The sequence below is a fragment of the Sycon ciliatum genome, chromosome 9, assembly GCF_964019385.1.
Source record: "Sycon ciliatum chromosome 9, ocSycCili1.1, whole genome shotgun sequence".
Classification (NCBI taxonomy): domain Eukaryota; kingdom Metazoa; phylum Porifera; class Calcarea; order Leucosolenida; family Sycettidae; genus Sycon; species Sycon ciliatum.
The window spans coordinates 10,756,415-10,766,915 of NC_088651.1; the positions used below are offsets into that span (position 1 = coordinate 10,756,415).

Sequence of the window (10,501 nt, forward strand, 5' to 3'; positions counted from 1 at the left end):
ACCGCGTTGCTAGCGACGTTGTCCCTGACAACATCGCAAGCACCGCACTACGCCTACACTACAGCACATAACACTACAGCCAGGCTGAGGTGACACAGACAGTGGACAGGGCACCTGGTCCCTCACCTAGTACTGAGTCTGACATACACAATACTCAATAGACAGTCTGAGTCAGCAGTGGTCAGTGGATGCACTTGAAAAGAAGTGACAGCAATATACATGTTGGGTGAGCCCAGGCCCAAGCTGAAATCTCTTTACTTGAAGTTTGAGTTTGGGAGTAGAAAGAAATAGAGAAACAAACGACTTTAGCAAAGCCCCTTCGTTGTTACAACATCACTTCATTCACCCGCAAACGAGTCAGGACACCGTCAGTGAGTGACCATTGTCCGAGCTGTGCTGCTAGCTTCATCGCCAAACTGACCAGCCACAAAGATCCGTCACTCCCGTCGTGAGCTTGCAAATGAGGTCAAGCCAAGAGAAAAATATTGTTGTGAGTTTGTGATGAAATCAACGTGACAGAAGCAGGCAGTGCTTGTGCTGGTCCTGCACTACTGACTGTACAGGCGCTCTATAGCTAGATCTAACGCCCTGGACCTGGTGATAGCTGAGCGCTTGCCGGTTTATCTACAAATCCTCTCTCGTATTGCCAGTGTACGGACGGTATGTCTGCTGGGTCGAACGTCCGCACAAAGTAGCTGCGAGCGACAGCACCTCACAGCATGCAGGCGTGATAGGGCGCGTTCAACTCGACACCTCGTGAGTCGTCTCAGCTGATAGTAGTCACAGCGAGTCGTGTAACGAAGTCAGTTCCCAAGAAGATCTAGGTCGTACAGTTGCGGATAAGTTGAAAGACAAGGTCGAACTCACCGTCAGGGAACCGTGCCAGCGGGACTCGAGACAAGCGATTGAGGGAATCGTGCACCGAACGCTAGGGGAAATTGTCACACGCACAAGAGGTAGGTTACATGCCCATGCCAGTACAAACCAGTCCATTCTGAAAATTCGGATGGCCCAAGTAATAGCTTCTTTCTGAAGGTTTCCATGCATGTCTAGATAGCTATGTAGTCATAGGGTATGGTCTGAGCAATGCACAGCCGGCTTTTTTTCATTCCATCGTTTTGAAACCGGTGGGGTACTGCGCTATCATGCATCATGCCATTGACGGTTACAGAACTACTCCGGGAACGGCTTTTATCAGATTAGACTTTGCCAGATGTCATTTGCTCGACCCAGGGTTTGTCAGGATAAAAACCGTACATGCCAGTAACTGCAGTTGTTGCATGGAGAAAACCCATTGCAAGCACAATCCATGGGACAGAATACACACTGCTGTTTGAAAAGAACAGCTGAAAGAGAGCGGGGAGAGGAGAGAATGTGTGTGTGTGTGTGGGGGGGGGGGGGGGGTGCATGCGTGTGCTTGGTTAGTGGTGGTGTGTGTGTGTGCGCGGGCGCGGGTGTGTGCATGCGTGTGTGCTTGTGTGTGCGCGTGTGTGTATGATTGTACAAGCACAGAGTGAGAACAATGACGCAGGAAGTTTGACAGTATGAACACCGCTAGCCTTTCAAAAAGCAGAAACCTCGTTCTATGGCAATCAATACTACTTCAAGTAGGTACTACGGCATGTCCAATACTCCAGCAAACACAGTACATTTATGTAAAACCCATCCAAGAATTGCGATGAAACCCCCGTCCCCAGCCCGTCCTACAAATGATCAAGCCTCACGTCGCTAACTTTAATACATCTTGTGCTTGCTTGGTTTGTTTGCAACAGCACCACCTCTGCTCACATCGGCACAGTCGTCATGGCGCGCCTAGTCATAGAGAAGCCCCGCGCCAAGGTGGAACGGCTCGAGTTCGGACGGCAGAAGCGCGAACGCGCTGCCCTCGAAGCCAGCAAGTCGCGTGCCGACAAGCTGTTCGACTTCGCCGAGGAAGCGCCGGAGGATCGCGTCTCGTTCGGTGAGCAAATCACAATCACGTACAACATATATACACAATGTAGGAATGCCAGATGTACTGTAATACAGTAAAACCTGTAGCTAAAGACCACCGTGACTAGCGACCAGCCTGGTACTACAGTAAAACCTGTAACTAAAGACCACTGGGACTAGCGACCAGCCTGGTACTACAGTAAAACCTGTAGCTAAAGACCACCATGACTAGCAACCAGCCTGGTACTACAGCAAAACCTGTAGCTAAAGACCACCGTGACTAGCGACCAGCCTGGTACTACAGTAAAACCTGTAACTAAAGACCACCATGACTAGCGACCAGCCTGGTACTACAGCAAAACCTGTAGCTAAAGACCACCGTGACTAGCGACCAGCCTGGTACTACAGTAAAACCTGTAACTAAAGACCACCGTGACTAGCGACCAGCCTGGTACTACAGTAAAACCTGTAGCTAAAGACCACCATGACTAGCGACCAGCCTGGTACTACAGTAAAACCTGTAGCTAAAGACCACCGTGACTAGCGACCAGCATGGTACTACAGTAAAACCTGTAGCTAAAGACCACCATGACTAGCGACCAGCCTGGTACTACAGTAAAACCTGTAGCTAAAGACCACCGTGACTAGCGACCAGCCTGGTGCTAAAGACCACTTCGCCAGGCACGAACGGTCTCACGTTCATAACTAAAATTATGTAATGGCTGTGCTGTGCAAACCTCTAACTAAGGACCACCTGCCACTAAAGACCGCTTTCTCTGGCCGCACGGGGTGGTCGTTAGTCACAGGTTTTACTGTACTGGTCAATTGCTGTCCCCAGTGGTGTAGAGGAGCCACTATTTCTGAGTTTTGTTAAAGATTTGGGAATTCCGGGTGTACGTGTATGTACTGTCATGACTGGCGAAGAGGAGACCCTCGTTTTTGAGCACGTACACTGTACACGATTCGGGAGTTGCGGATGTGCACGTTTGTACTGTGCTGACTGGTGAAGAAGAGCCACTCGTTGTGTAACAGCTGGTTTGCTGTGTGTGTACCCTGGGTTGGGTGCTCCTACAGTGCATTTGTCCGACTAGTAGTTGTTGCTGTGTGTTCAGTAAACTGCTCTGTGTGTTTTGTAAGATTCTGCATTCTGTGTAAGCTTTTGTCTGTTCTGGAAGCTGTGGTCTGTGGCGTGTATTATAAATGCTGTGTGGGACCTGGCCAGCGCCAGACGTTACTGAAGTAACGTCTGTTTGCATAGCTATGGCCTACGGGAATACATTTTTGTTGTTGTGTGGTGTGTGCATTGGTATGTGCAGGGTGTACTGCTGCGTGTTGTGTGGATTATTGTGTGTGGTGTTTATTACTGTGTCTTGTGTGTCTGTTGCTGTGTGCACCCATAGGCACTAAGTCACACCGTCTGATGTTCCCGCTGTACGTACCGGATCATCGGTTCGGTCAGGCTGTAATGCCGCCCGGGTTAGAGAACCCCGGCATTGGACCGGCTAGGTACGACACTGAAGATGTAAGTGGATGGCTAAATCGGGTATGCAAGTATGCAAGGAGGTCGGCCTGTCCCCCCCCCCCCCCCCTGGGTAATTCAGCCGTGCACCTGATATGAAGAGATCTACACTCTGGAATTAAAAATCATCCTGAAGTAAAAAAGTTTGTTAACTCCTTTCAACCCTGGTCCCGTGAAGACGGACGAACACTGGGCTGTGCAGTGGTACAAATTAAGGGCTGAATTTTCATATGATTGGAATTTTCTGATCATGACGGGCCCGTCCCCCGTTCACCACACTCGCGCATACATACATGCACCCCCCCCCCCCCCCCACACACACACATGTGTACACCCCCCCCCCCCCCCCACACACACACATGTACACCCCCTACACACACACACACACACACACACACACACACACACACACACACACACACACACACACACACACACACACACACACACACACACACACACTTGTACTTGTTGCTCACTGCCAGAACTGGTCACGTGGGTCTCCCCAGGAGAGGGGAGAGAGACTCAAAAGGAATCTTGGAAAGATGACTCAACTGGCTATTGAACCGCCCAACGGCCGACACCCCCTGAAATCCCCAAAACTCTGGGTGGACTTGAAAATGATCCCACCGTTATGGGCTCAGCACACCTCAGTAAGTGGGTGAGGACAAGGTGCAGAAAACGGATTGACGGCATCAGGGTATCCGTCCCGGGATCCAACTGCAGTTACCCCTGCCCCCAGTGAAGGTAATACTTGCTACTAGTGTGGGTGGCTAAATCAGAGTGGATCTGATATAAGCTTCACTAGCACCAGTGATTACACAAGAGTTGATCTAGCCAGAAACAGTCCATGGTTAACAGGTATGTATACTTCAAGTAGAAAGTACATGAACCCTGGAACCAACCAACGGTCTCGGCTGCTCGAAGGTGTAATGTTGTACTTGCCACACACACACACACACGCACGAACACACACACACACACACACACACACACACACACACACACTCACACACCCTCCCGCACCTACACACATTCCACTGTCTTTTATACTTTCTATTGTAACCCCTGTGTTGCTGTGTTGCTGTGTTGCATGTGTCCCGTGCAGCAAACCAGTCTGCTACACGGTTTGGAGAGTCACGTGGAGACCAGCAAAGGCACGGTGATGGGTGGACGAACGGCGGACCGCTTTGACAAGAATAAGGCGGTGAGTTTGGCACCTAAAAGCACTGTTCTGGGCATTGAAATCTGTTGGGATGACCGGGGCCGGCGCCCTTATTGCCGTAGCGCGCACACGCACTGCCTGTAGTTCACGCACTGTAACACTGCTAAACTGGACCAGCACCAGCAGTGCCAGGGGGGCGTTGGAAGGTATTTTTAGTGGGGTACGGCCAGCGGAACATTTTGGAAATTTAGGGCCCAGATGACGGTGTATTTTATTGATTCACGGGGTACCTGGGGCAAAAGGCGGTATGGTCAATACCGTAGTGACCGTACCGTGTTTTTTTTCTCTATAAAATCCACATATCTCCGGACACTGGGGTGAATAATGGAGTGTGGTGGCGGCGCCCATTAAGCTCAGCCGACAAGAGGTCTCGGCCTCATAGCTCCATGGACGCACTAAAGGGAGATCGGGTAGGGAGGATTAAGTTGAAAAAGAAAACAGAAGAAAGAAAATGAAAAGATTGTATGGCGTCCGATGCCCCTGAGTGTTACCGACTACTAGGTCAGCGACCGGTGGTCGCTTGACTTCTCAACGGATTTCAACGTCTGCAGTAGTAGCGTCTACTCACTGTAATAGCGTCATTGCTTTTGGTAATCTTGGACCGTGACCAGTGGCTGCTGGACCTACTCGTCGATACACACAGTGTTGAACCGCCGTGCATGCACTCCAGGGTGTACACATGTGTGTGTGTGGGGGGGGGGGGGGTGCATGTGTGTGGGGGGGGGGGGTGTATGTGTGTGTGTGTGTGTGTGTGTGTGTGCATGTGTGTATGCGCGAGTGTTGTGAACGGGGGACGGCCGCTACTGTATTCCAGTCGATGTGACCATGCAGAGACGTAGCAGCCGGTCCGGCCGGTCTGACCCACTTTTTTAACACAATGCCCAAAGTGCATAGAATGCAGGATTTTGCACCCTAATCTCAAATTTTCCCCGGGGGACCCCGACCCCGACACCCCTCCCGCCGGACCACCTCAAACAGCGGTGCTACGCGCCTGCAATGTGCATGAGTAACCATGCCTGGCAAGTCTCACTGTTCACATCTGCATTGAGTTCTGGGACAGCACGCCGCGTCACGTGGCAACCTTAACCTAACGCCCTCTGGCTCTCTCACACAATGTTGATGCTGTTGCCACCGCCACCGTTTCTTCTGTTGCTGCTGCTGCTGCTGTTGTTCTTGTTGTTGCTGCTGTTGTTGTCGTCGTCGTCGTCTCTCTTCACACAGAGCTACCTGGAAGCCCCAGCACCATGTGAGCATGTGTCACAGAAGGACTGGAGTAGTAAAACTGCCTACAAGCCGTTTCACAGCGGGGTAGCGTCAAGTGCAAGATTCCCTGGAGTCATTCCCAAGGTGAGAGAGAGAGAGAGAGTGGGTTGCTAATCCTAGTGGGAGGAGAGGAATATGTGTGTGTGTGTGTGTGTGTGTTTGTAATAGTTTCCTTTTCCTCCTCAATAATATTGCAGATTAGCATGGCAGAGTTGGGCATGCCGTGCTGTGATACCCAGTACTTGTGCACTTGAATGTACCTGTGTGGCTTAGATACATACAGCGTACTCTAAACGACTTGTCTGTTCTGTTTTTATGTGTGTGTGTTCTTGCGTGCCTGGCATGGTGATGAATTCCCACCATCACTACCGTCACCACCACCATCGCTACTTTGCCCACTGGTCATTTGCAACATTACAGAGTCGACAAACACCTGGGTAAGTGTAGGATGGCAGAGATCAGCTTGTGAGGCAGGCTGCTGGCATCTCAGTCATAACATCCGGTCTGGCGGCTCCGCTGGGCTGAAAATAATGTCTTCTGAAGTTCATGTGTGAGCTATAGTCCAAATCAGCCTCCTATACGTCGAAGATTGGGTTCAGCCGTTGTCCTCCCAACCCTACCCGATAATTCCTCCCAACTACAGCGAAACCTGTCTAAGACGACCGCTCAAGGAACTTTGAAAACCTGGTCTCTGTTACCAGGTGGTCTCCTTATCCAAGGGCATTTAACTGGAAATAGTATCCCTTGGTCCTGGTTTCAGTGGTCTTCCGAGTGGTGGCCTTGACAGGCTTCACTGTATACCATTCCTCCCATACATACCGTTGCTTCCAACCAGAGATGTACCATTGGTCTTAAAAGACTATAGGAAGCGTCGACCATAATTCTTGACCATGCAACATGTCCGAACAAAGCGTAACAACTAGAGTGTCTGGCTTTCTCTCTTCCTGCTGAGGTTTTGCACATGTGCACTAATGGTCTGAAGACTCCACATGCAGCACTGATTTTTCAAGATGTGACATTGTGTGTAGCATGACAGAGTGCATGGTGGTCAACGTGTCATGATCGCCATGCTATCCGATCTACCTACCGTATTTCCGGAGTACAGTCAACTTTGCGTATAACGACACTCAGCGGGGCATCAGAAAAGTGTCCTTATTCGCGAAGTGTCATTATACTGGTAGATGGGACTTTGCTGTGGGCATGGAAATGCTGTCGCTATGCGCAAATTGTCGTTATATCCACAGTCGGTATTAGCCAAGTTGACTGTGCATGTATACGCTGAACTTAAAGCACTCGTAATGCACCCAAAAAAAGTCGGTGCGACTTATATTGTGATGGTCAAATGAGCCGTGATGTACAGAGTATTCACGGCCCGGTATTGTGTGACAAAAACCTGGATGCGGTGTGTATACTCCCGTGTGGCTTATAACGTTACTCCGGAAAACACGATAAAACAAATGGATATCACTAAGCCCTTCCTGCCCTGTGTTGTGCTGTGTGAATTCTATTCCAGTGCCGGACACTACGAACACGACGTGGAGCGTGACCGCAGGCCGCTCTACCATCACACGTTTGGCGGACCGCGCGTGCTGAAGGTAGAGGCTGAACGACTCCTGCCCACTGCTGGACCCAGTCAACGCAATATGGTAAATTTTGGGTTAATGAGTGGGATCATTTCCAAGTCCACCCAGAGTCGGGGGATTTCGGGGGGGGGGGGGGGGGTCGGCCGTTGGGCGGTTCAACAGCCAATTGAGTCATCTTTCCAAGGTTCCTTTTGAGTATCTTTCCCCTCTCCCGAGGAGACCCACGTGACTAGTCTGTTTTGGCAGTGAACATGTACAAGCAGTACGTACTGTCGTGGACATGGAAATTCGATCGAATGACCCGGGGCCGGCGCCTTCAGCGCGTACAGAACGTTGCATGCAGTGCACATGTTGATCCGATGCGACCAGTGCGCTGCATGCGCATAAATGCATGTGTGCACTGCCGCTTACCCACGGCTGCATGGCCAGCACCCTGGGGCCGCTAGACGTGCGACCGGATTTCCATGTCCACGACAGCATATGATGTACATGACGATTGTACTTCATTACTTTGCTAAAAGAGTGTATAAATCTGTCCTGTACCAGCACCCTGTCATCATGCTCTGAGAGCCAGCCCTTGGCGGATGAGAAGGCATCACTGCATGTTTGCTTGACGAAGTCAAATAGAGAATGCCATACCAAACCGTTTCTGCTCTCACTGATGTGTGTGCGTGTGTGTGTGTGCATACATTTCTGTTTTCCTGTTCCTGCAGACACACCAGCCATACATCCGCCATGGCTACTCTTACAGACCCGACGTATTAGAAGCCTATAGGGGCAGGTCAGTAAGAACAAGCTAAGATGCTCAAACCTAGGGTGCACAAATCTCTAGTCGGCATGATGGTAATCAAAACATGCCCCGTTTTAGGTTAGGAGGAAGTACTTTCAGGTACATATTCGAACTTTAGTTTTCAGGATTTTTTGCTGGTTAGCGTTGGGTTTTCAGGGAACTTGTTGGTTAGCGAAAAGTGTCCATATTCGCGAAGTGTCCTTATACCTGAAGTCTCATTACCGTATATGTATTACACTTGGATGGGACTTTGCTCTGGGCATGGAAATTCTGCCGCTATTCGCGAATTGTCGTTATATCCGCATCCGTTATCAGCGAAGTTGACCGTAGATTGGTTGTGGGTTTGATGTCGGCCTGTGTGTCGCTATGTATCTGCTTTCTGCCATACAGTTACTTGCAAGCATTTTACGGCGAGCATCTTGAAGAGAATCAGGATGTTCTGACGGTAAGTCATAATATTTATTATTATGTATATCAGGAAGCATATCTGCATGCTTGCTTGCCTCAAGTTGCCTGTGTGTATATTATGCCTACACCCCCATCGCCCTCACACCTACACACATGCACCCACACACACACACACACACACACACACACACACCGCGACACACACGCGCACACACACACACACACACACTCTCTCTCTCTCTCTCTCTCTCTCTCTTTCTCTCTCTCCAGTAGCCTAGCCATTTCCCACTCCGAAAACAGGCCTACTGCAAGCATATGCCCTTCGCACTGGATAACCATGCTGCATCTTTCCTTCTGCTCGTGTGTGTGTGTGTGTATGTGTTTGTGTGCGTGCGTGCGTGTGTGTACGTGCGTTTGTACGTGTGTGCGTGCGTTTGTGTGTGTGTGTGTGTGTGTGTGTGTGTGTGTGTGTGTGTGTGTGTGTGTGTGTGTGTGTGTGTTCACATGGCTTCGCCAGTTGTGTAGATTAGACAGTTATCTGGCGCAAGTCTTGATCTGTCTCATTCAGATCTTGTCTGCTATCGTTGCTATAAGAGAAAACCTGTGGGTGCACATCCAGTGCATTTGCAGATTTGCGTTTTTTCTCTTGCAACGGGCGTATACTCAGTACATGGTACATGGTGTGTGTGCATGCGCGTGCGTGTGTGCATGTGTGCGTGTGTGCGTGTGTGCCCTTGCTTACATGTGCATACATGTGCTCACAGTTGCTGGAGGGACAGCGCGCCCCCATACAGCTACGCAAGAAGGCATACCTGAGTCGCTACTTTGACGACGCCCCGCCGCCTGGACGGACACAGGCACTGAAGCGGGCAGAGTGATAAGCCATGCAATCTACGCTGTGTTACAAAGCCGGCAGTATGGTTGCACGGATGACCGATTGAGACCGATGTGTTGGATTGGTTCTGGACGTATCGGTGCGTACTGAGATGTGACGGGCGCTCGTGGATGAGCGTACCGTGCAGTATGCGTGAACCACACTCGCCAGTCACAGCCCTAGCTGGTGTGTGTGTATACATATGTACAAGTAGACCTGAAAGCTAGGAGTAGACTCGTACTGGTATAGCTTGATAAGGCTGGTTGAGTGGCCAATACTGGTTGAACACTGTAAACGGAATAATTTTATATTTAGATGTTTCTCGATCTGCGAACGGAACTGTTTCGTCCTTTGTGGACTCGTTTTTTTCTTTCTTTCAATTGTTCAGACTCGTGTTCTCGGCCTGTGTGTCGCTGCCGCATCTTTGTGTGCAGTCTTGAAATGCCACCGTCGATCCTCATGTTCGGCCATTTGTAGTCTTGTGGTCACACTTCCCTCGGTCAGCTGTTGACGGTTGCAAACCTTGGTGCACATGTGCATGCTTGCGTCACGAGAATGTTAGCTTGGCCGTGTGCATGGTGTGGATTGGGTATGGTGACACTTGATGAGCTTAGGGTGTACAGACTTCTAAATATGCAACAACTGTATACGAGTATTCCCTGATGAGTATTAAGTCTAGATGAGTTTGTGCACACTCATACCAGTTATTCCCTTGGTTCCGGTAGGTGTGTTGTGAGACTGAGTGTGCGTGTGCAGCATAGGCGAAGAGAGCTGTACCCATTCAGAATACAGTCAGACCTTGCTGATCCGGTCCTCGTTTATCCGGATCCCTCGCCATCCAGAAGAAAATAGTTGGTTACAAATGTACAGCTAGCCAGTGTATGCTCTAGGATTGTAGGGCAGCCGG

The 10,501-nt window shown here is 50.2% G+C and overlaps 1 protein-coding gene across 1 annotated transcript; it reads left to right on the plus strand.

Moving 5' to 3' along the window:
* The first annotated feature begins 239 nt into the window (after positions 1 to 239).
* On the plus strand, positions 240 to 10,168 carry LOC135824537 (uncharacterized). The gene is made up of 10 exons (XM_065337273.1): positions 240 to 956; positions 1,773 to 1,960; positions 3,333 to 3,454; positions 4,560 to 4,658; positions 5,898 to 6,023; positions 6,360 to 6,376; positions 7,453 to 7,585; positions 8,236 to 8,303; positions 8,703 to 8,757; positions 9,485 to 10,168. The coding sequence occupies exons 2-10, from the start codon at positions 1,804 to 1,806 to the stop codon at positions 9,596 to 9,598; spliced, it is 891 nt and encodes a 296-aa protein (XP_065193345.1). The 5' UTR covers positions 240 to 956; positions 1,773 to 1,803; the 3' UTR covers positions 9,599 to 10,168.
* The last annotated feature ends 333 nt before the right edge of the window (positions 10,169 to 10,501 follow it).